The following is a 27,377-nucleotide window of genomic DNA, read 5'->3' as shown; positions in this document are numbered from 1 at the left end:
CCTGTTAAATTGAAAAAAATACATAATTTATTAAGTATAATATTAGAAAAAGACAGAATTAACCATTGTTTTCTTCTTTAAATATTATCCTCTGTGACTTTATATAAATTAAGATATTTTATACAATAGTTATATTTTAGGTATTTTAAATATCTTTTGGCAAAATGGAATTTTCTAAGGCAGCTGCCTTTTGAAAAACAAATATAAGTTCCTCTGATAAAAGATTTCCCTGAAATAAAATTAAAGAAGAAAAAAAGAAAGCAGTTGATTTTCGGAAAGTAAAATATTCATGAGAAAACAACAGGAATGACAATTTTAAAAAAGGAATACAAAGCAGGTTCTAATGTACAATGCTGCAGGCCACACCTGGATGAAGAGTAGAAGTGAGAGAGGAACCAAGATGGCGACAGAGGTAAACACCTGTACTTGCTGCCTCTCACAACCACATCAAAACTACAACTAAAAGACAAAACGAATAGCATCCAGAACCACGGGAAGGCTGGCTGAGTGGAAGTTCTACAACTAGAAGGAAAGAGAAAAGCACATTGAGACTGGTAGGAGGTGCAGAAGTGCGGAGGTACAAAGGTGCTGCTGTTTTTTTCAATCGGGAGGGAGATACAAGATTTGATTGCTCTGAACTCCAGTTCCAGGCAAGACTCTGGGGACCTAGACTCATATGAGGAGAAACTGGACTGTCTGATATCGGGACAGGAATGTGAGGGCGGCTTTCTCTAAGAGGTGCTCGCAGCTATCGTTGTTCCTGCACTGGGTCACAGGACAGAGACCCAGGGACCTCTCCAAGGCAAGGCTGACTGGCAGCCATTGCTGTTTGCTCCACCCTGGTGATTCCCTGAGACCCCGCCTCACCCAATTTACAACCCCACCCAAGCTATGCACAGAGGCTTTTGAATATGAATGGCCTGTCCTTTTGCAATCTAAAACCTAATAAACTGCAGCTGGGTCAGAGAGCTCCAAAGCTCCCAAAAGAAGGCCTAAGGCTCATCAGCAGCATGCATTGCTTCACAGCTGGGCCTCATCTGGGCACTTCCAAACCGCAAACCAAGAGGAGGAATCTGCAGAGCTCTCTGTAGCTACTGCTGGGTGGCCTCAGGCAGTGGCTGCCTTTGCACCTACTTGGAAATCCAAGAGCCAGTGTACCCAGTGGTCAGTGTGAGACCATACCAGATTACAACTCTTGACATCCATAAGAGACACACTCAAAGGGCAGACAATGAGCAACAAAGCTCCACTGAAGCAAGCCCTGCCCCATAAGGGTGTCTCCAGCACAGAAATTCTCCCATTGTAGACACTGCTGATACTCACAGTCAATTAGCCTGGAGGTCAATTCCTCCCAGTGATACCACCAGCAATCAAGGCTTAACTATAACAAGACTGTGCACAGAGCCCACAAAGGGGTGCACTAAGAGTGTCCTCCTCAGGTAATTAGGGAGGCTGAGCCACTGGGCCCTAATAGGACACCTAACACAGAAAACCACTCTATCAACACAAGGAAGCAGCCAAAATGCGGAGACAAAGAATCATGTCACAAATGAAAGAAATGGATGAAAGCAAACTACGGGATATAGAGTTCAAAAACACGGTTATAAGGTTACTCAAGAATCTTCTAGAAACCTCCAAGAAATTTAGTGAGACCCTCAAGGATGTGAAAAAGGACCAAGCAGAAATTAAGCATACACTGACTGAAATAAAAAATAATATACAGAGATCCAACAGCAGATGAGAGGATCCCAAGAATCAAGTCAAAGATTTGAAATACAAAGAAGCAAAAAACACCCAACTGGAAAAGCAAAAAGAAAACAGAATCCAAAAACATGAAGATAGTGTAAGGAGCCTGTGGGACAACTTCAAGCATACCAACATCCGAATTATGGGGTGCCAGAAGAAGAGAGAGCAAGATATTGAAAACATATTTGAAGAAATAATGACAGAAAACTTCCCCTACTGGTGAAAGAAATAGACTTATAAGTCCAGGAAGCACAGAGAACCCCAAACAAAAGGAATCCAAAGAGGACCACACCAAGACACATCATAATTAAAATGCCAAGGGCAAAAGACAAAGAGAGAATCTTAAAAGCAGCAAGAGAAAAACAGTTAGTTTCCTACAAGGGAGTACTCATATGACTGTCGGCTGATTTCTCAACAGAAACTATGCAGGCCAGAAGGGAGTGGCAAGAAATATTCAAAGTGATGAATGCCAAGAACCGACAACTAAGATTACTCTACCCAGCAAAGCTATCATTCAGAATTGAAGGTCACATAAAGAGCTTCACAGAAAAGAAAAAGCTAAAGGAGTTCATCACCACCAAACCAGTATTATATGAAATGCTGAAGGGTATTCTTTAAGAAGAGGAAGAAGAAGGTAAAGATAAAAATTATGCACAAAGTGACTACAAATACATATCTATCAACAAGTGAATCTAAAAATCAAGTGAATAAAAAATCTGACGAACAGAATAAACTGGTGAATATAATAGAATCAGGGGCATAGAAAGAGAGTGGAATGACAATTTTGGGGGCGAAAGGGGTGTGGGGATACGGGAAGAGACTGGATAAAAATCGTACACCTATGGACGAGGACAGTGGGGGGGGGGGGTAAGGGCATGGGGTGGGGTGGGAACTGGGTGGAGGGGAGCTATGGCAGGGGTGGGGAGAAGAGGAACAACTGTAATAATCTGAACAATAAAGATTTTTTTAAAAAAAGAGTAGAGGTGATTTCAAAATACAACTCACAACCAAATAAGCTGACTAACAAATGTGTAATTAAAAAAGATGACATGGCCCCAGCCGGTGATCTCAATGGTTAGAGTATTAGCCCACAAAATAAAAGCTTACGGGTTTGATTCCTGGTCAAGGGAATGTACCTTAGGAGCAGGTTCAATCCCCAGCACTAGAAGGGGTACATGCAGGAGGCAACCAATCGATGTTTCTCTCTCTCCCCCATCCTCAATTTCTCCCTACTTCCCACTCTCTCTCTCTCTAAAAAAAAAAAAAAGAAAAAAAAAGCAATGGGAAAAATATCCTTGAATGAGGATTAACAAAAACAAACAAAATAAAATGACATGGCCAAAATAATAGCTTCATACTCTATGCATTAAAGGATATCAATATAAATTCAAAGAAAGAACAGTTTACCAATACTTCAAAATCTTTCTTTCTAATATTTTACTGCGTTAGACATTAACAGTAGCAGTACTGTGTCCAGAGGAGCATAGTTAGAACAAATATATGTATTTCTGAGAAAATATAGCTGTCTCATCAACATATCCTGAGGAAATAGCTACCGAATTTACTAAATATTATCATGTTCACTAAAACAGGTTCATTTTAAACTTAAAGACTGGAAGTAGAGGGTGTGAAATGAGGCAACAAAACAATAAACAAAAAAACCAAGTAGGCAGTTGGGAGAATACAATGGGCCCTGGCCAGGAATGAAAGAGAGGGTGATGGCAGCCCCGAGTGTGACAAAGCGAGTTTAAAATAAAAATCAAATTTTCCCTCTACAAAGTTTTGTAAACAATCGACCTTGAATATATACTCCTCTTTTAAGAATTCAGAAGTTAACAGTTCATTATACTCCGAGGAGACACAAAAAGGCCTGTGAAATTTGACTCATTTAAAATTGTCTACTTGGATAAAGGTTACATGCCAGAGGCTAAGACCAACAGTGGGTAGCATATTAATGAGATATTCAGCAAGGCTGAAAATCAGCATAATATTGCCCTGCTGTTGGCCAAATAGCTCAAGGCAATCCCCTAACCTGATAATCCTTTTACTGTTTAACAGACTTTACCTTTTATATGCCTGTATGCATTCCTAAACAGAAAATGTATATTCAAGTGAATAAAAGCAATGGGACCGAGAAGTCAGGGACCCTTTCCACTAGAGAAAGGTTTCTGCATGGCCCCCCATGCCTTCTAAATTCATATTTATCGTCTAGTGCATTCGTTTGTGCGTGGCCCCTTCTCTAGATCCTGAATCCTCACTGTAAAAGGTTGCGGCAGTTACAGAACAAAATATCTGGAATCTGATGACAAAGTAAATAGCAGTGAGGAGGTACATGGATATGGCAAATTCATGATGATAAACGGGAGAAAATGAAGTTTAGAAAACACTCAATTAGCTGTATTTTTTTTTTTTTTCCAAAAAGAGAATAAGTAGCTGGCTGGGCAAGAGTATAATACAGAGATGTCTAGCCCAGTATGGCACTCATGTTAAGCAGATTGGTTAGAACTTAAAACCGAGGTTTCCTTTAAGCCACTGCTCTTTCAATTTAATCACAGAGGAAGTATCACAAAAGTCTTAATTTCTAATACATGACTGTGCCAGCCATGGCAGGCTCACTATCCCTGGTTGATAAGATTACCCTCTGCAATGCTGTCTCTTCCTCTTCCTCGCCGAACCTTTGCTCTGGGACAGAGTGTTGATTTCTGGTGTTCTGAGTGCAAACCCAGAATCAGCAGTCTGTCCCATGCTACTGCTTTTCCTTTTTCTCTGCCATGCACTAATATTTACTGAGCACTTAATATGGTCAGACACCCTAATAAGCACAACGACATATTAGTGAACAAAACAATGAAAAAATCCTGAATCAAAAATTACAGCACTACTAGAGGCCTGGTGCATGGATTTGTGCCCCAATGGGGTCCCTCGGCCTGGCCTGCAGGTATGGGGCCAAAACCGGCTCTCCAAAATCCCCCAACGGGTCCTGGATTGCAAGAGGATAAAGGCCCCCCAGTGCACTATTGGGGCTGGGGAGGGACCACAGGAGGGCTCCAGGGCATGTTCGGCCCATCTCGCCCAGTCCCAATCAGCCGGACCCCAGCAGCAAGCTAACGTACTGGTCAGAGCATCTTCCCCCTGGTGGTCAGTGTGTGTTATAGTGACTGGTCAAACGGTCAAACACTTAGCATATTAGACTTTTATTATATAGAATTGTTTAAAAATTAAAATAATGCAAGGTAAATAAATATTATATGAACGAATAAAAAATGATTGTTAAAAGTACAATACTCTTTCTGAGAAAACCATGCCAAATGCTCAGGGATATTCAATAAAGGTGAATAACTAAAGTAACTATTAATTTGGTGTAAGGAGAACATCAGTTAAAAAAAAAAATGGGGACACTGAGGGTACTCTAAGGTCTCACCCTATAAAATACAACTTTTATTTTATTTTAAATATATTTTTATTGATTTCAGAGAGGGAGGGAGAGAGATAAAACATCAATGATGAGAGAGAATCATTGATCGGCTGCCTCCTGCGCTCCCCTTACTAGGGATGGAGCCTGCAACCTGGGCAAGTGCCCTGACCAGGAATCAACTGTGACATCCTGGTTCATAGATTGACGCTCAACCACTGAGCCAAACCAGCCAGGGCTAAAAGCCAACATTTAAATCAGAACGATGAGGTTTAGAAAAGAGACATCATGGAACTCTAATCAGTAGACTATTTCCCAATAAATACATTTGCTCTAAAGCAAATAAATATCAAATTAATGCATGTTGAATGATTTTACATAAAAGTAAAATCATTACACTTAATGGAAAATATTTTAATGATTCTTTATTTAACTGATTTTTTAAATTAATTACTAACTATTGGTACCAACCTAGAAATAGGGATATAGTTGAAATTACTGAGGAAAGGGCAAAATAGTAGAACCACAGTAAAAGGAAATAAGGCAGTATCTACCCAAACTACAAAGACTTTTAACACAACAACCCAATTTTCTAACAAACCTGCACAGGTACCAAATGACGTCTGGACAATGTTAATCACTGAGGTACTACTAGTAATGCCAAAAGACTGGCACCAGCCTAAGTGTCCATCAGTAGGGGACAATTTGTATGTAGTTCTGCACCCATGCAGCCCACATAAGAATGAGGAAAACACTCACATACTGCGAGGAACATCTCCAAGATACAGAGCTAAATGAACAAGCAAGGTGCTAGGTGGTGTACAGAGTTCCCTACTTTCTGTATATTTGGGGAGGGGAAGGGGGAATGGGTATTGGAAACAATAAGTAAATATACATAATTTGCTTGTACTAGAAACAACATTAGAAGAAGAAAGAGACTAATAAAAATGAAGAGAGAAAATCAGGGTTGGGATGCAGGGGTGAGAGCAAGGTTTTACAATATGTATCTTTCTATTCAGCTTTGATCTTTGAATAATGTAATATGTAATTACCTATTCAAAATATCACGTATTTCTTTAAAAATAAAATGTCTGAAGAATATACAGAATATAGGATAACATGAAATTTATTTGTTTGCTTTCTGTTATCAGTGAAATAATTTATTTTACACACCACAACATCTAAGAGATCATCAAACTGCATTTTTTACCTCTATCTGACAGCCAATTTCTTATCTGAATTTTCTCTATACTAACTTCATAACTCTGGCTGGTCCCTTAATTAAAGACAAAACAAAACAAAACCCCTAAAAAGACTTTTATTGGTGACAGAATGCAGATCTCCTATCTGTCTCCACCAAAGAGACACCTTGTTCTTAAACATGTAAACAAAGGTAGAGTGATCCACTATGATTTGTAATTCCAAGCTGCATTTTTTTTTTTCACCCTCTCCGGCTTTATAGAAAGCATGACTTTTTCATAGCATGCATTCAGTTAATTAACAGGGTATGAATAGAAAGGCAGATAATTGTTTAAAAAATAAGATCCACTGCAATATTTTTAATGCAGTGAGATTAACAAGACTGATTACATTTCATCCCCAATGTCTGTTTTTGTTTTAACACAATGGATGAAATACTTTTAAATCTCTCTGAGGCTTTATGCTCTACCCCAAGCAATGAACATCAATAGTGGTTATGGCTATACCCCGGATCAGCCATGGGCAAACTACGGCCCGCCGGATCCGGCCCGTTTGAAATGAATAAAACTAAAAAAAAAAAAAGACCGTACCCTTTTATGTAATGATGTTTACTTTGAATTTATATTAGTTCACACAAACACTCCATCCATGCTTTTGTTCCGGCCCTCCGGTCCAGTTTAAGAACCCATTGTGGCCCTCGAGTCAAAAAGTTTGCCCACCCCTGCCCTGGATCCTGGGCCAGGATCTGAAAACCTAAATCTCAGGAAAGCAATGCAAACATTCTTTGTTAGTCTCTAATTTGTCTCCCCTAAGTCACTCGATGTGTTTGTATGTGTTTATCCATGTGTGGTTACATATACTTCCTTCTACTGCAAATTATTGCGATTGAGTGGACAATGATGACATGATAGAGGAACAAAAGCTCCATCTGTGAAATGAACAAGAGAATGCAGCTGTCAGTTAAAGATTGAACAATTCTTTTAATTCTGAGAAAAGTTTAGTGTCGATGCAAATTACCAAATACAAATAGCCAAAACCCATCTGACAAGTTTAAAAAAAAACCACTTGACTTTCCAAATGTGTTAGACATTAAATAAATTGTAAAGGCAAAAAAATAAAAATACAAAATTCCTCATGTCCTTCTATGATGAAGTAGGATTGTTTTCCATTTCTCTGTATCATGAGATTACCATAAAATCTCCATGAGCATTTTTGAAAGACTGCTTATCATCTATATAAATCCTCAAATCAAAGTCTAAAACTGCTCTTCTGTAATTCATAATTAAAGCAAAACAAAATCTCCCTATAAAACACTATAAATGTCACATGGCTACTCATTTGGAAAAACTCACATGAGGACAAAAATCTCAACCTCAACAGTGACTTTGGGGCTGGGTAATACTTGACTGTGGGAGCTGCCCTATACAGGGCATGCAGCAGCACCCCTAACTCTACCCCTTGATGCCAGTACCATCACAACCCAAAATGTCTCCAGACATTGCCCATTTTTTTCTTCTCAACTTTGACCAAGACGACAAAATATAAACCTTTCAAATGAGACCCAGAGTTGGGGGTTGTGAGGAGTTAAATATAAAAACTAAAAATGAAATCCAGGCGATGAGCAATTTAATTACCGGCACTCCTATTTGATTCATTAGCATAATCACTCTCTGTCTCCCAAAGGTTGAAATGGTGAGGATTTTGCAAGCTATTAAAACTGTTTATAGTCAGATTTTTTTTTTAAACTAGATATGAGGCTCCACCATACTAAAGGCTATCACTAATGCAGGGGGAAGTTTTAATCCCTGAGGAGATTGTCTGGGTAAGTGAGCAGGGACTCTAGCTGACAGCAGAGATAATACAATTCAGTTCCAGACCAAAGCACTGTATTTGTTTTTGTTGTCTTCCTCCTGTCCTATCAGCAGCCTGTCTCCATGGATTTGTCTGAGAAAATGATAAACAGTAAAGCAAGCAATCCTCTCCATCCATCAAAATCAAAGACCCCAAGCAAAACTTTGGAAAAGAACCATTTTTTAAAATCTACATTTCTATATATAGTAAGTGACTTCAAATCAATGAAAATAATGCATATGCAAATGTAATTTCTTGAAGTTCAAAACACATTAGAGAAAAAAGGTCAAGGGCAATCACCAACTGTTTTTAAATATGTAAACAGGAAATATAAATATATGAATGATGCCCCACCAACCTCTAATAACTAAATTACAGATTAATTCCAAACCAGACTTGACTTCCAAAGACTATCTATGTACTAGCCTTTTAATATCTAGCATTCAAATTATCATCTAACTCGAAGAAATAAGAATCTAAAGGTACTTTACAGATAGCAACTTCATCAAAAGTAAATGGCAAGTTCATACTGCTAAATGAAAGTACCAAGAAACACATAGGGAAAACCTAAACAGAGTTTCTATGACCTGGGGACACTTTTGGAAGAATCTTTAAAAGACTGGTAACAGAACAAAAATGTTAATGCTTACAAATCAGATAAAGAAGAATTTTTTTAAAACTCATTATTGTGTGTTTAATGTTCTATCCTCTACATTTTGTGCTGTTAGCCAGCCATTCAGGAAAAATTATTCCATATCACTATTCTCTCTGATGGAAGAGAAACTGTAATTTTAATGATGCAAGAAATTAAGTTGCGTAAGATTTAAATGATACATAAACAAATGTAGACTATAAAAAGTCACATCTTTGAATCAAGGATGATCTTGAGCAATATTTCTGTCTGATATGGAAAGCACCAAAGTGACAGATTCTAACATAAAACTCACAAAGGGACTGCATCCCTTCCTGGGTTTTAATCTCAATGATTTGAGAACACAGAAAATCAATAAAAATTAATAATTTAGCTCATCATCTTTTTTATCTCCTTTTTTAGGAGGATTCTATAATTTCTTTTTGACAATTATAAAAACTAACTATACATCAATATTAAGCTATCTTATAATGTTCTAAAACCAAGGAGAAGGACCTTTCATTCAATGGGAAGTTCTCAATAATGTTGGAGTCCAGAAATCTGAATTCATTCAACAGGTCAGTCACTTGACAGATATTAATCTTTGGTATTAATGAATAGTATTTATAAGATCCTATTATAATAATAATTATTATTATAAGAACTAATATTTATATAATGATTAAGTATGTACAAATCACCTTCGCTTCATTATTATAATTGACCTTTCACTCTTTCCTGGCTTTATGATATACTATAAAAGGGGAAAAATTAAATTTATGATAAATAAGAGGTAGAAATGAGAGGCAGCCTTAATAGGGAGTCATTTGAAAGTTACAGAATTAAATAGAATAATAAAACTAGTGTTTTTCAAGACTAGTTCTCTTTTTCATATGCCACCACAAGAATTGAATATATCTTTTCAGGAATGCTAATTCCTTCATTGTCCTGTGGTTTCTCAGTCTTTCATCAAATTAAAAGTTTAATTAGTCCTTTTCATTGATCTATTAAATGTAAAATCTGAGGGCTACCCCAAAATTTAAGTGTCTATGCTAACCAGATGCCAAATTCTATACTAATCAGAATACAAGGAGTCATAGGTCATATACTCTCAAATCACAGTAAAGATAACACATTATTTCTCATGGCTCTAAAAGTAGAAAACTCATTAAATGGGACAAAGTATTCATTTTTGGACAAGTAAACATCTGAATTTAGAAAAACTAGAAGTGAAATGTATGTGAATGGGCTGCAGAATAAAGCTATCTCAGTTTCCTGGATAACATGGCATGCTAATCCTGATTAGTAACATGAATAAAATAAAGTACAGTGATAATAAATAAATTACATATAACAACTCAGTCTCTGTAGTCAGTTTACATAATAAATATGTCCTTTGGTAATACCTTTATGCACAATACTTTTATTTGAAAACTTTTGAAATGCCAAATATTTTAAACAAACTTTACAAACCTTGTTGATGATTATGTGCATGTTTATATGTGGCTATATAAGGCCTAATAAATATTGGGATGAGAAAGGTAAAATAAAAGAATCCATGTCAGCTTAAAATTAAAAGGCAATGGCTTTAATTTTAAAATGACAAGGAGGTTTAATCCTTCCATGCACCACTTCTTTTTGTATAGTACTCTCTTTAAGTTATTTAGAAGCACACTACATTAAAAATTTAAATTTTAAAACTATATGGTGTGAATGCTATAAAATGTAAGATTTTAAAATCAAGTATAGGGTGTAGTCATTGGTTAGCACATCATGACAATCCATGAGAAACTGATGTGCTGAAGGATAAAGAATGCAGTATTTAGAGAGACAGTAGTCCTATCTTACAATACCATCTTTATCACTTAATTTTCAAACCATTGCAAGCTATTGAAGCTCTCTGAACATCAGTTTTCTCATCTCCAAAATGTAAACAGAAAAGCTACTTTGCCGGGTTGTTAAAATTGCATAGGATGTGTGCCTGCTTAATTACAAGTGGTAATAATTCTTATTACCTTAGAGTAATAGTTCTAGATTTTTCTGATTCCTTTCATGCATTTAACTTTGTAGAGAAACCAAGATGGTGGCATAGGTAAACACTGGAAATTGCTGCCTCGCACAACCACTTCAAAAATACAACTAAAAGACAAAACGACATCATCCAGAACCACAGGAAGGCTGGCTGAGTAGAAATTCTACAACTAGAAGGAAAGAGAAAAGCAAACTGAGACTCAGAGGAGGTGTGGAAGTGCAGAGGTACGGAGGCGCACGTGGAAAGGGCTGGCAACTGAGGACGCGGTTGCCTTTTTCAATCGGGAGGGAGTCTCAAGCTCCTGATTGCTCTGAACTCCAGTTCCGGGCGAGTCTCTGGGGACCCAGACTCATACGGGGAGAAACTGGAGAGAAACTGGACTGTATGGCATCGGGCGGAACTCGAGGGCGGCTTTCTTCGAAGGTGTTTGCAGCTATTACCGGGACACTGAGATGCGGGGCCTCTTAGGGTAGGACTGAGGAGCAGCCATAGCTGCTTGCTCGGCCCTGTTGATCCCCTGAGACCCCGCCCCACCCAAGCTGTGCACAGAGGCTTTTGCATATGAAAGGCCTGGCTCTTTGCAATCTGAAAATTACCTAACAAACTGCAGCTGGGTCAGACAGACCCAGAACTTCCAAAAGAAGGCCCAAGGCCCCACAGCAGCCTGCATTGCTTCACAGCTAGACCTCATCTGGGCATCTCCAAACCCCAAACAAAGAAGAGGAATCTGCAGATCTCTCCATAGCAAAAAACACCCAACCGGAAAAACAAAAAGAAAAAAGAATCCAAAAATATGAAGATAGTGTAAGGAGCCTCTGGGACAACTTCAAGCGTACCAACATCCGAATTATGGGGGTGCCAGAAGAAGAGAGAGGGCAAGATATTGAAAACATATTTGAAGAAATAATGACAGAAAACTTCCCCTTCCTGGTGAAAGAAATAGACTTCCAAGTCCAGGAAGTGCAGAGAACCTCAAACAAAAGGAATCCAAAGAGGATCACACCAAGACACATCATAATTAAAATGCCAAGGGCAAAAGACAAAGAGAGAATCTTAAAAGCAGCAAGAGAAACACAGTTACCTACAAGAGAGTACCCATACAACTGTCAGCTGATTTCTCAACAGAAACTATGCAGGCCAGAAGGGAGTGGCAAGAAATATTCAAAGTGATGAATGCTAAGAACCTACAACCAAGATTACTTTATCCAGCAAAGCTATCATTCAGAATTGAAGGTCGGATAAAGAGCTTCACAGATAAGAAAAAACTAAAGGAGTTCACCACCACCAAACCAGTATTATATGAAATGCTGAAAGGTATCCTTTAAGAAGAGGAAGAAGAAGAAAAAGGTAAAGATACAAATTATGAACAACAAATACACATCTATCAACAAGTGAATCTAAAAATCAAGTGAATAAATAATCTGATGAACAGAATAAACAGGTGAATACAATAGAATCAGGGCATAGAAAGGGAATGGACTGACTATTTTCGTGGGGGAAAGGGGTATGGGGGTGTGGGAAGAGTCTGGACAAAAATCGTACACCTATGAATGAGGACAGTGGTGAGGGATAAGGGCATGGGGTAGGGTGGGAACTGGGTGGAGGGGAGCTATGGGGGGGGGGGAGAGGAACAACTGTAATAATCTGAACAATAAAGATTTAATTTTTAAAAAAGCACTTATTTTTAAAATTGAAAAAAATAACTTTGTATATTATTTAATTTTCCACTTCAAATATCATACCTAAGAAAAACTCCTGCACTGAAATGCATAAAAGCACATATTTATTTTATTCATATAGGTAGATCTGCCTATAACATTCCATATACACATTATACTTTTGTTTAGACTACATTTTTGCTTCTTTGTTTTCTATGCAGAAAATCTTTGCTGCTTATGAGAACATTTGGCTTCTCTCACTGTCTGAAGGAACACAGGTTTAGGTCACAAATGTGAATGTGAAATATCAACTCATGGAAACTTGGCTGCAGATTACTGTTTTCCTTACTAATTTTGCAAACTATGTAGGCAGTGAAATTAACTATCACCAAAACATACAACTGAAACCGAAGGAAGAGAAGTTTTATAAGGAATCATTCTTAATTGTTTTAATGCTGATTGTACACACAACCAAGTTTACTTCAAGGCCATCAGAAAAGTTAACATAAGCTTTAGTCTTAGAGTGCATTTTTCTATTCAGCAAATATATAACTCAACTGCCCAAACTGTCCTTTACTAAACATTTATCACTCTCAAGAAAAAGCTATGTGAACAATATATAACTGGTGATAAAGTGAGGAGATTAAACATATAGGAAATACTAGCATTCTCAGTGAAGAACATATAAAACAAACTGAAAAGATATATATAATTTAGCTCAGCAAATTATTCTCATTTTGAATAAGCAAATTATAGCTGACATGAAAAGCTGAGGCTTTCCAAATGCATTAATGCAGCTAATCAGAAGAATATGTAAGGCAAGTCTCTTTCCTACTAACTGCTTAATCTATGTTCTAGCACTTGGATACATCAGGAAACAAAACAAAAATCTTTGTTCTTCCAGAGCTTACACTGGAACAAGAGGGGATGAATAATAATAAACGCAAAAATAAGTGGTCTGTATGGCAATAAATACTATAGAAAAACCCTGAGTAGCATAAAAGGGAATCAGGAAAAAGAATTGAGGTATCTATGTGTCAGAAAACCAATAATGGTGTTTCCAAGAGGTGCAGGATTATAACTGCTTTAGACAAATGAGATCTGTCTTATGAATATTTCCTACCTCTTATCATTCCTTTTAGTTTTTTGCAACCTGTGTTATAATAGTTATAAAAAATGTCAAACATTTTTGTAGGAAAGGTTTCTTTTTGCCTCTTTGTCACCTATGTCATTGCTGGCACATAACAAGTGTTCAATAAATATTTGGTGAATGACTCAATCCAAGCCAATAAAACAGTTCATATGAACAATGGTCCAAAAATTTAGTTCTGGGGTCAGTAAACTTTTTCTTAAAAGGCCAGATAATAAATATTTTCATCTTATCAGCCCAACAGTCTAAACAGCAATGGGTGTGGCTGTATTCCAATAAAACATTATTTACATAAAAAGACAGAAAACATAGGAGTTTTCCAATCTCTACTTAGTTTATCTAATTGCCTTAAGTCTTGGATTCAATTTTCCTAGAAGTATAAAGGCACGTATATTTACCATATACTTGCTAATACTTACTTTTTCAATTCTAATCAACTCAAATAAACAAAACAAAACATAGTTACAATAATGACACAAAAACTCCACTTCTCCTTCCCTCTTTTCTCCTCTCCTTTTTTCTCTTCCCTTATCCCTTTCTATTTTTTTTTAAAGTGAAGATTGATAAACTGTGAAAAAAACTATTACATACTGGCTGCTATATATCATAGTTTTTACGAGTGACAACACACACAGCACTATTAATATTGCAGTTAACAAGCTAAGTAATGCATTGGCATTATGCAAAATACATATAAAGTGCTTACATTAGACTAGAATCAGTTGGCTATCATATGTGAATAGTGCAAAAATGCTTGGTACGCAGTATGTACCTATCTAATGACTGTCCTTTTTCCAATATTCCCACTGTTCAACTTGCCCTTTTCCCAATGTTCCCACTTCCTCCCTACCTAAATTTACATAATCTACACTTAAATTTAAATTATTATTTTTTAAATAAATTATACAGCAGGACACACACACACACACCTCTTTTATTTTGAAAAGCAAAGCCAATTCCCCTCATTTCCTTAAGCTGCTCATCCTTTGGTTGGAGGAGAAGCCTCTGAAAGCAGTAGGGCCTGCACTCAGGCAACATTTCAGGTGAGCATCTCCATCTTGTGTCAAAAGAGAGTAACTGCAACACCAAATTTATTGTCAAGTAGAGAACATAGATGATAGAGGCTGGAGAGTATGAGACCCGAGATACACTTTTCCAAATCTACTCTGATGCATATGCCAGTACAGTTCTGCAGACAAGGTTTAGATGGTTCATGCTTTATGATTATAATACTTCAAACACACCACTTCAACACACACACACACACACACACACACACACACACACACACACTAAAATGCCAGGCATAATAATAGCACATTATTAATACTCCCTATCTCTATGCACTTTAAAAATAATTAAATTACTCCTTCTACTAATGACTTTAAAATAATCAATACATGCCTTCAGATTTAGTTCTTGGCTACACTAAGCATTAGTTCCCAAGTACAGGAATCTAGGAGCATTAACAATATAAGGTAAAAAGCTTTTCAAATGTAAAAGGGAATTTAAAATTTTTTTTGAAGGGAGTTACCTTTAAATCATCATACAGCTAGACATTTTTGTTTTAACTCAAAATTATTTTCACATTCACTGAAGTTTATTAAAACAGCGCATTATAGAAACCAAAATATTATAGGCTGATCAGACATCTGTGAAAGGGGAAAATATGCAGCTCAACAAGTTTTCCTTTTTCAAAGAGTAATAAATTTTCAGTGAAAAATTTAAGTGTTCTTCAACTGTCAACCACGGTTTTTATTACACAACAATAGCCTTAAGGCTGATTTATGGCTTCCCCCACCCTTTTCTGACAATCAAGTGGTTTAAAAAGTACTTTTTGCACACCTGGATAATATATGCTTGCTTTATAACCTGTTTGAGGAAAGAAACTTTTCAGTAACAAGGAAGATACCTAAAAAAGCTTAAAACAAAACAAAACTTAGAAATGTTTAGTAAATTGCATCATTTTATGCAGCATTTAGAGCTTCTGTTATGTGTCTCTGCCACAAAAAAAGGGGATCGGCATGGCCAATGTGGCTCAGTTGTTGAGCATTGACCCGTGAACCAGGAGGTCACAGTTTGATTCCAGTCAGGGCATAGGTCCGGATTTCAGGCTCAATCCCCGGTAAGGGGTGTGCAGAAGGCAGCCAATGATTCTCTCTCATCATTGATATTTCTATCTCTCCCTTCCCCTCCCTTTCTCTGTAATAAATTACAACTTTTTTAAAAAAAAAGACTGTAGTACGTAAATGATATATCAGGGATTACCTAGTATATTTTTGACAGGTACAGAAACTAAGGCACAGAGAGGCTAAGTAACTTCAAAGAACACAGTGTTAGAAGAGAGCTAGAATCAGAACCACTACCCTGCATCTCTCACTCTGTCTCATTTCCTCCCTTGCCAGTTTCTCATTGACAATTTCAGGCCTATCACATTTTGCATGAAACATTCTAGTCACTATCATTTTTAGCATCAGGTGCCAATCTCACTGTCTTCCAGACTCATTTCCCCAATCATGCTGCTTACATCATGCAAAAGCCCCTCTCCAATGTATGCACACTCTGAAAACTCAGCTGATTACTAAGGTATGCAAACAGTTTTGCCCAAAACACAATGTTCAAAGATGAAAATTACACAACTACACACACACACACACACACACACACACACACACACAAAGTGGAGGCAAATGATGAGGAAATTAACTACATATTTCAGCCCCGTTTTAAAGCTAAAAGAAAATGTTTTAAATACCTATAAGGTTTAAACAAGATTAATGTTGAATATACTATAACAATATATATAAGCCTTAGAGTTAAGAAATTTATCTAAATTTCATGGAATGGAATACCTTATCTACTTCCATCAGAGAAAATAGAAAGCATTTTTTTACCCAAATATGTATTCTTAAGGTAAATTCCACTTTCAACTGGTCTTCCTCCAAAAACAATCTTAATCACCCATTTCTCTTCAGGGGCTCTCTTTGGTAACTCTTCAAAAACATCCCTATCTCTGTGCCAATTAAATGTTCCGTGAAGCTCACCTCAATTGGGGGTCCTGGACTATATATGTTAAACTATTTTTCAAAAGTCAGAAAGCTACACAAATTCTCATTAATATTTAATATATATAATGCCTCTGCTATCAACGTATAAGAGACACATAGAAAATGGCAGAAACAGGATCCCACAGTTGACAAATTAGAAAGATCGATCAAGACTAATAAAATGAATTTCGTAAGAATTAATTTTTCTATTCCCAAGGCCAGAAGCCCTTGCAGCTGCTGCCATGGATGCTACTGGGAAACCATCTGAACTAAGGGAAAATAAATCTTTGGGACGCATATGAAAAGTAGAAGCTAGGAGGTTCTAAACTCGAAGGAAAACCTCTAAATGTGATCGACGTGGTTCGACTTCTAAAGACTTAAATTAATAGCACAAATCCAAGGCAGGGAAGTTATTGCTTAGCAGAAAACTGAGGAAAGATTTTGACTTCTTAGTTTTGTTTCTGTTTTGTTCTTGGTGACTTTGAATTCAATAGCAGCCTATAGTGTGATGCAGCTGGCAAATAAACTAACACAATCCTGGAATGCATTAGCAGAAGCACAGCATTGAGATTAAAGGCATGATGTGCCTCACTAAACTCTCTGCTAGTCAGACCATAACCTCACATGGTATACATTTGTGGATGCCACAATTGTTAGAGAAAGAAACAAATGGACAATAGTTCAGGGGGAACAAAAAGATTAAGAATGCTAATAATGGAATAAGAGTAACACATGGAGTTAAATATGACATCAGGCCTAAAGAAGAAAAAACTGGTGGGAAAGGTAGAATGTAAAGATAAGACACATAAACAGTTTTCAAAAATAAGGAAGAACCATATAGAAGAGGGATTAAAAACTTTTTATAGTATCTTGGAATAAAATCAGGCTGTTGTGTAGAAGCTGTAGGGAGAAAAACTGCTGCTGTTTCAGTAGAATAAAGAACTTCCTAATAGTCTGAGAGACAGATGAAGTGGTCTAATTTATAGTTAATAGGTTCCCCATCAGTGTGGGTGAATAAGTAAAGGATGGAGAAATGATGGGTAGGAACTGCATAATGGAGTCAAGGCATCAGAAGGGTAACTAGACTATCGAGCCTTCCAAGTTCTCTCCAGCCTTGAAAAAAAATAGTTTCAGAACTTGGTTACCAAAGGCAATACACCTTATATTTTGTTATTGTTCTTTCTCTAACAGAAGACTAAATGTATGTATGCATATTGACACCATCCAATATTATTTATCAAACAAAGATATTTAAATACAAAATTTAACTATCTAAGCCTGAAAATCTCAATGATGACAAATACTAAAAAGGGCATTCGAACTACAAGTACATAAAAACAAAAACCAATGCAACTTTAATATTCAGGTGCATCTTTGAATTCAATAGCAGTCTATAGTGTGATGCAGCTGGCAAATAAACTAACACAATCCTGGAATGCATTAGCAGAAGTACAGCATTGAAATTAAAGGCATGATGTGCCTCACTAAACTCTCTGCTAGTCAGACCATAACCTCGCATGGTATACATTTGTGGATGCCACAATTGTTAGAGAAAGAAACAAATGGACAATAGTTCAGGGGAAAAAAAAATATATATATATATATATATATAAAATATATACGAATATTTATATTATTCATATAATAAAAAAACTGCATTTCTAGATTTATAGACCTTGGTGAGCCATTCTGTTGGAAAGAATAATTATTTAGTCCTATAAAATATATTTTCAAATATTAAATATTAAAAGAACTTTCAAGAAAAGATAAAATACTTGAAAGAACAATAAGTTAATGTAGTCTTCCTACTAATGTGGGTGTATTTTTGTCCAAGCATTATATTATTGACTCATATAATTTATTTTCAGAAAAGTTATGCAATAATTATATTTAAACAATTGTTAGAAACTTTGTAGCACATGTACAAACAATACACATCAGAGACTTTACTAAACTTCTAAAAGCTTACAAGGACAGAGCCAATGGTCAGTAAGCTTTTTCTATAAAGGTCCAAATGGTGAATAATTTAGGCTTTACAGGCTACAAGTCTCCACTGTATCTATTCTACTAGAGCAGTGTGAATGCAATCATAGGCGTTAACAAATCAGTGTGGCTATATTCCAACAGAGCTTTATTTATAGGGATTAAAATGTGAATTTCTTATCATTACACATGTCACAAAATACTATTCTTCTTTTGAATTTTTTCAACCATTTAAATATGTAAAAACCACTCTTAGATTATGGGGTATACAAAAACAGGTGGTGTGCTGGATCTGGCCCACAGACCAGTTTGCTGACCCCTGGGATATACAGTCTTTATCTTATCAACATTGAAATAAGACAGGACCCATAGATGCATACAACCTTTGATTCACTTCCCTCCTCTCTCCTAAACTCCCTCCCCAAACCTACAACCATTCCAGCTGCTGCCATAGAAGATACAGTAAAACTACTTCAGAGAGTACTCTAAAATGATGGTAAAGCTGAAATTGGAAGATGACCTTGGAGGCAGCCTCCTAGGTCTGACCACACTACAACTCACCATCTAACCTCCAAAGACTCTCCATGTCATTTTGATAAACACTATTAAAAATTAATAAGTATCCTTGCCTTAAATACAGGAAATAAAAAATTTATCATTCATTTACACTTTTTATGTCTGTTAGGGCAAGTAGCTCGTTTATCAGTTCTGATTTAGTTGAGAAAGGCAATGTTAGACAGGACTTGTAACTTATAACTAGGAAGGGTAAAGGGAAAAATTGTCCACAAACATATTTGTAACCTTCTTTCTGAAGGAATTTTTGGAATGCAATTCATTTGAAAATTGGAGCTACATATATTTAGCTTCTCATTTGCTGACATTTCTAAATATGCTAATTAACTTTTTCCATGTTACAAAGATATCCATAAAACCAACTTTTAATTTGCAATATTTAAGAAATAAAAATATTGTATCATGTCGAACTCATCAAGCACATTTCTTCTTTCAGAAAAACTGAAAGGAAAATTAATGCCAGTTTATTACTTCCATGACTTAAACATATTAAGTTAGCAAATAATTCTGAACCCTGAATTATTCAAGACTTCTACATAACTTCCAAAATTTTCCTCAATTGAGCAACTGTTTCCATAGATAGCTTAGAGCAGTGGTTCTCAACCTTCCTAATGCTGCAACCCTTTAATACAGTTCCTCATGTTGTGGTGACCCCCAACCATAAAATTATTTTCGTTGCTACTTCATAACTGTAATTTTCCTACTGTTATGAATGGTAATGTAAATATCTGATATGCAGGATGTATTTTCATTGTTACAAATTGAACATAATTAAAGCATAGTGATTAATCACAAAAACAATATGTAATTATATGTGTTTTCCGATGGTCTTAGGCGACCCCTGTGAAAGGGTCATTCGACCCCCAAAGGGGTCGCGACCCAAAGGTTAAGAACCGCTGGCTTAGAGCACGATATTTAAAATTCTACAAATTTACTAATATGAGAAAACTAGATTTATAAATTAGGGATAATACTTTTACAATAATAATCATTGAGAGCCTATTACATACTAGGAATAAGTACTAAAAGTGACCAAAGGGCCTAAATTTAAAAATATTCATGAAATTAAACTATTTGAGGCTATTTAACACCTAGAAAAGATGACATGAACATTTTTCCTTAATATTCAACACAAATGCATGAAATGTCATGGATTGGACATTATCCTCTTCTACAGGGGCCAACATAGTAACAGCCTAACATAGAACAATATAAACTCCTAGAGTTTGGACACTTAACTATCACTTCGGCATCAATAATAATTTAGTTGTTTGCTGTTCTAAAGTCTCCTGATGCTGAGGAAATCCAGACCATCATCAATGTGTCTATTTGACATCACACAATCTCATTCATCTTCATCTGCCCTTCAATTCCTGTCATTCTCATGCAAAATGGACACTTGAGGCTGCAACTTCTCTTCACTCATCTGTAAACTGGAGGAGGGGGTGGAAGGGTAAAAGGTCTGCAGAGACTTTAAGATACCACCAGAGACCACAGCACAGCTAATGGGTTTGACATGTAAATGCGACATAACAGGAAGCAGAATAATGTGATTCGTGTGCTGTGTCTCACTTCCTTTGCTGAATCACCATAATTCCCAAGAAACTCCAACTTTAGTTTCCCCAGACTACATGAAACTGAAATATTGTCCAAAAAAGACACTAAATATGCACAACATATGGGTCACATGATGGTATCAATTTCACTCCTCTGACAGTCCAGGAATTCTCCCTGTTTTAATATACTAACTTAAGAGGTTATGACATAGAGGTTATGGGCTAACAGGCAACAGAATTATAAAGTATGCTAGCTAATTTACAAGGCCAAACACTTTAATTAAATATAGCCAAAGTTAGGATTAAATGTATTATTTCTTTGACACGAGATTGGTCCTTTCCCCCCCCTTTCCAGTTTTAGGCTAAAAACAAAATCTCTACCTTTCAGCATCAGCCCATGACATTTAATTTAATTCTTCTGTTGACTGTTCTCTTCCTACTACAGTTTCCTCCAGACAATACAGGTGGTGAAAACTATGTCTATTTATTAGTTTAACAGGAAATTGTTTTTTTGTTGTTGTTGTTCTTTTTAAAAATTGTCTCTAAGACTGTTTTGTTTCTACTAGCACATTCAGGGCACATTTTGGACACCATGTTCTAATCACACATGTGCTGAATCTTTTTTCTTATAGTACTACTGGAGGCCCAGTGCACGAAATTCGGCCCAGCCTGCACCCTCTCCAATCTGGGACCCCTCAGGGGATTGTCCGACTGCTGGTTTAGGCCCAATCCCACAGTCGGACATCCCTCTCACAATCCGGACTGCTGGCTCCCAACCGCTTGCCTGCCTGCCTGCCTGATTGCCCCTAACCGCTTCGGCCTGCCAGACTGACCACCCCCTAACGGTTAGGACCTAACCACTCCCCTGCAAGCCTGATCGATGCATAACTGCTCCCCTGCTGGCCCAATCGCCCCCAACTGCTCTCCCCTGCAGACCTAGTCGCCCCCAACTACCCTCCCCTGCAGGCCTGGTCACCTCTAACTGCCCTCCTCTGCAGGCCATCTGTGGCGGCCATCTTGTGACCACATGGGGGCGGCCAACGTGTGCGAGGGTGTGATGGTCAATTTGCATATTACAGCTTTATTATATAAGATTACATAATATAGAAATACTCTATAATAGTTCTTCAAAGGAAAAAAATCTGGAAAGGAAGCAGACTTTTGACATACTCTATATCATCTAAGTAGTATCAAAAGTACACTTAAGAAAAAAAGCCATATTCCACACAAATATGAAATTCTACCTGAAATAGAAAAGGATTAAAATATTTTTACAGCCCTGACCGGTTTGGCTCAGTGGATAGAGTGTTGGCCTGCGGACTGAAGGGTCCCGGGTTTGATTCCAGTCAAGGGCATGTACCTTGGTTGCGGGCACATCCCCAGTGGGGGGTGCAGGAGGCAGCTGATTGATGTTTCTCTCTCATTGATGGTTCTAACTCTCTATCCCTCTCCCTTCCTCTCTGTAAAAAATCAATAAAATATATTTTAAAAAATATTTTTACAAAAATCTCTAATTATTTAAAGTAGTTACTTTGTACAAGTACAGGATACAGAACCTTTAAGCCATGTTTCAATGAACTGCATTCAAAGCTGCACTTAAAAGCATAGCATATCATTTGATGAACTTAAAGATAACTTTTTCCCATTTATTAATTTTACGTTTTCCTGCCAGTAATTTTATTTTCATCTATTACAAAGTAAACATTATAATTTTTCAAAAATTTAAATATTTAATTAAAGATCTTTAGCTTTCCCCTAAAAATAAGTCTGTATCTATTTAGCAAATGCTTTCAACATCTTAGTTTAAATGTGCTCATCCAAAATTAACTGGTTAAAAAAACATGGACTTCCGATTTTTAGAAACTAATCAAAGTATGCCCTGCCTGGGTGGCTTGGTTGGTTGGAACATCATCCCATCACCAAAAGGTTGCAGGTTCCATTCCCGGTCAGGGCATATACATAGGTTGCAGGTTCAATCCCCGGTTGGGATGTGTACAGGAAGCAACCGAAGAATGTTTCTCTCTCTCTCTCTAATAAATAAACATATATTCGGGTGAGGATTAATTTAAAAAACTAATCAAAGTATGTATGTATGTGTGTATATATAATGTGATTATATGTATACGTATAAACAAAGTCATACACACAAGTACACATACATATATGTTTGCAGTTTTCTTTGAAGCCTCTTGAAGCAAAGGTTATTAAATCAAGAAATGTTAACAGTATGTGTAAAAATACTGGCTCTTAAAACATTTATTTTGGACAGTTAGAGGTGTTTTTAGAACTGAGGTACTAAAGGTAACATTTTATAAAGGATCAAAAATATGACTAGAATTCGGGTAAGATATTTCCCAAACTTTAATTTCAATTTCTCAAACTCTGCGATGTTGAAGACTGTCACTTATGAGTTGCTACTAATGAAACACCACCTACTACCTGGGGCTAATATTATTAGCAGGTAAGAAACACAAACACAGTGCAAAAAATCTAAAATGTAAAAAAGAAGATCCACTTCCATCCCTTCAATCTCACACTTTGGAGAAAAGTTCTGTGCAAAATCTGGTTAAGCATTTTCTCCAAGAGATCCAAGGTATCTACAGACTACGGTATCCTAAAGAGAATGGAAGTCATCTACTTTGGGGGTTTTTGACTTCTTCTAAGATGAGCCTGAAGAAAGGCCCCAAACCTTAGAGTGGCCCAAGAATAATTTCTCATCTCTAGGTTTGTCTTAAAAATTTCTCAAGGTCTTTTGTACCAAGTATAGGTAAAATTTAGGATAAATTTTACTACAAAACACACAGTTGGTGTTCAATTTAGCTCTTACAGAGAGAAATAGAAGCAAAACATAAATCAACAATTCCGCTGTGTTAAAGAACAGATTTACTAAGTATTACACATATGAAGAACATGAAAAAAATGTATCCTTTCAAAAAGGAATTTTAATTATTTTATCCTTTTCTATTTTAAGAGAGATCACATGTATAATTTGAAGACGTATAAGGCAAGGCAGATAAATGCCGCATCTGAAATGACAGCAGATTCCACAGAACAAGGACAATTCAAAGGAGCTAGTTTGTCACCAGTCATATAACAGGTAAGGATAAGTTGGTCTCTGAGAGTTAAAATTTGCTCTTAGTGCCTAGAAGAGAAATTAGGTAGTGGAGGGATGGGGGTGGGGGGAGAAGCTGAAGAGCACTGTGGTAGGAAGAATTCTAGTACAGTCAGCCACAACCCCCTGGTGGACCCACCTTCTCCCAGTCACTCAAACACTAATCTAGGTGCTACTGTGAAGGGTTTTTTCAAATATAATTAAGGTCCTGAATCAGTTGACTTGGAGGTGGAGAGATTTCCCTTTGGGGGGCGGGGGAGAAACGGGGACTAACCTGACCAGGTGAGACTTTAAAACAGGTGGCTTTTCCTGGCAATGGAAATTTAAACCATGAGAGGTATAAGATATGGATTTTCCCCACTGCGTTCTTTGAAGATGGGAAGGGGATACATGGGAGGTCTCCAGGAGCTGAGAGTGGCTCCCAGCTGACCCAGTAAATAAATTCAGTCCCTAGACCTTCAATCACACAACCATGTGCATTTAGAAGAAGAGTACCAGCTCCTGACGAGAATGTACTAGTAGTCCAGCCAACACCTAGTTTTTGGCCTGTAGTGATTCCCTGAGCAGACAGCTCCGTCATGCCATGCCCAGATTTTGACCTACCTACAGACACCCTAATACATGGGTGGTGTGGGAAGCTGCTAAATTTGAGGTGACTTGTTATACAGCAAGAGAACTAACACAAGCACCAACCGGGCTGAGTCATACAACTTTAGAGGAACCCAGAGAAACTTATTTAGAACTTAATGTCCTACTTCAAGAAATGTAGCTAACACTGAGGACATACAATATTAAGGAACCAAAGAAAACCGCTATTAGATTAGGCATTACAGAGAAGGAAAACCAATAAATTTTAGAACTCATCAGCCATGAAGTCACCAGGAGACAAATATAAAAACATAATGTAGTCTTAACAGGAAAACGATGATTTTTCTGGATTTAGCGCCTTTATTTGTGAAATCAAAAGGTAGGACTAGGTCATCTTTATGGGCTCTTTCAACACTTTCTATAACCCTTGGTCACACACAGTCCTACCTTTTTTTAAGCATCAGAGAAGGCTGGGCACTGACCCAGATCCCACAAATGCTCAGAACTCACCTGGCTTCTTATAAAACACTGCATCAGAAAAAGAATGACTTATTCAGGTCTAAAGCTTTCTTACCTGTAGCGACTAAAGGGTCTTTGTCACATAGCAAAATACATAAGTAAACGAAAGCAAGGCTTTCTTTCCACATAAAAGCTCCTTTTATATCTTCAAAAGGATCATTTTTTAAACCTCATTTTTATAACTGAAAGTCTGTGTACACGTGCACAGGATGGGAGGAGCTCATAAAGTCATGTTAACAAAAAAGGAGAAATTGGTTCAAGCTCTAGGAGTAAATTATTACCCTCAATTTAAATCCTTGTTGAAAAAATTATACATTTAGTATACGTTAGTCACTTAAAATTTAGTTGGCTCTACATTAAACTATGGCCTGGAGGGGAGGGATAGCAATATCTTAAAAAGGTTAATTTTGCACCTATATAGCTTATTTAACACTACAGGCTAAGCAATGGATTTATTACAGAAGTAAAATCCATTGTCATTTTTATTCTAATTATTTTGAAATCAGTGGTTAGGCCAGGACTTCAGGAAAGTTGTTAATAATAACTTGAGTCTAGTACTAAATAGCCAGAAATTTATCTTAATATGACTGGAAATGTTAAAAACTTCTCAAAAACCATCAGACGAAATAAACAAGAGAATCACAGAACTTTAATTCCCTAGGGAAATATATTGAAAGTTTGCTGTAACCATGGGGTAGGGGAAATTCAAAGGGTTTCATTAATACAAAAATCATAAACAATAATAACATAAACTTTTCTCTGTTCTCTTCATTTCCTTTAGTTTAAAAGCTTGCAGCCAACTGGTATCATGTTGACCTACGAACCAGGTGGAGATTCCATCACCGATCACAGCACATGCCCAGGTTACGGGAATGGATCCCCAGTGGGGAGCATGCAGGAGGCAGCCGATCAATGATTCTCTCTCATCACTGATGTTTTTATCTCTCTCTCCTCTCTCTTGCTCTCTGAAATCAATTTTTTAAATATTTTTTAAAAAGCTTTCAGTATTCTCTAAATGAAAAACTGACTAGGAAGTAATTTGACATAAAAAAACAATCAAATGATCTAGTTCTTGAATTTACAACACGCACACGGCCTTCTTTCTTACCTTGTCTATCCTATCTGGGCGGTTAGTAGCTGCCAAAACAGTCACATCCTTTAACTGTTCAATGCCATCCATTTCCGTAAGGAGTTGAGCCAAAACACGGTCAGCTACATTCCCAGCACCTGAAGAACTGACATTTAAAAACAGTTTTAAAAATCTGTTTACCGATCTCCAAATACTCCATTATTTTAAAAATATTGTATATTCTCTAACAAAAAAAGTTTCAAAATATAAAATGCATACTTTAGAATTCATTACTTATTGAATTATCATATCCCAAAACCAACTCTATTCAAATCATTTCTTTTCCTCCATCATCAACCATGTTCTTTTTCTCTCCAATAATGACATGCTACACAACTGTCAAATATAAAAGATTTGGGAAGAAAGATTTGCTTATTTAAAAATAAGTGGATAGGGGACATCTGTAATACTTTCAACAATAAAGATAATTTTTTTTTAAAAAAGAGAAAGAAGTGGATCTATATGAGAAATATTAAGGCGACACAATCAATAAGGCTGGTAAACGAAAGTCTCCATGGAGTCACTGGGGGAAAAGAACTTTAACTGCAAACATGTTGGGTTTGCAGTGCCTGTGGGACATCTTGAGAGTTAGACATAAAAGAAAGCAGTCTGATGTAGAAATATATCTCTTGAAGTCTTGCCATAGAGATGGTATCTGGAAAGATGGAAGTAGAAAAGATCACCCAGGAAGTATATAGTGATGAAAAATAAATGAATAACAGCCCTAGCCGGTTTGGCTCAGTGGATAGAGCGTCGGCCTGCAAACTGAAAGGTTCCAGGTTCGATTCTGGTCAGGGGAACATGCCCAGGTTGCGGGCTCGATCCCCGATAGGGGGATTGCAGGAGGTAGCTGATCCATGATTCTCTCTCATCGATGCTTCTATCTCTCTCTCCCTCTTCCTTCCTCTTTGAGATCAATAAAAATATATTAAAAAAATTTTTTAATCAATTTAAAAAATAAATTAATTAATACATTAATAACAAACAGAATACTAACACCAGTATTTTAGAAGGGATGTTTATCAGTTAGCTCAGGCTGCCATAACAGAACACCACAGACTAGAGGCTTAAACAACAGATATTCATTTTCTCATGGTTTTGGAGGCTGGAAGTCCAAGATCAGTGTGCCAGAATGGCTGAGTTCTGGTGAGGGCTCTCTTCCTGGCTTATAGATGACCGCCTTCTTGCTG

At 36.9% G+C, this 27,377-nt stretch overlaps 1 protein-coding gene across 5 annotated transcripts in view; it reads right to left on the bottom strand.

Annotated features, from left to right (window-relative positions):
• SPATA5 (spermatogenesis associated 5) overlaps positions 1-27,377 on the bottom strand; it is a 252,906-nt gene that overhangs the window by 139,849 nt on the left and 85,680 nt on the right. For 4 of the 5 annotated variants that reach the window (XR_004968159.1, XR_004968160.1, XM_036312782.1 and 1 more), the window contains one exon: positions 26,167-26,293. Coding sequence is in view for 3 of the 5 variants with exons in the window: in XM_036312782.1 (XP_036168675.1) it covers positions 26,167-26,293 (127 nt within the window). In the remaining 2 variants the exon portion in view is untranslated. Of the gene's footprint in view, positions 1-7,028; positions 7,287-26,166; positions 26,294-27,377 lie in introns of those variants that run through there. The other variant, XM_036312781.1, reaches the window with a different exon arrangement.

Source organism: Myotis myotis, unplaced genomic scaffold (assembly GCF_014108235.1).
Source record: "Myotis myotis isolate mMyoMyo1 unplaced genomic scaffold, mMyoMyo1.p scaffold_m19_p_6, whole genome shotgun sequence".
Classification (NCBI taxonomy): Eukaryota; Metazoa; Chordata; class Mammalia; order Chiroptera; family Vespertilionidae; genus Myotis; species Myotis myotis.
Note: the sequence above shows the minus strand (reverse complement) of the source record. Positions and strands in the feature narration are given on the sequence as shown.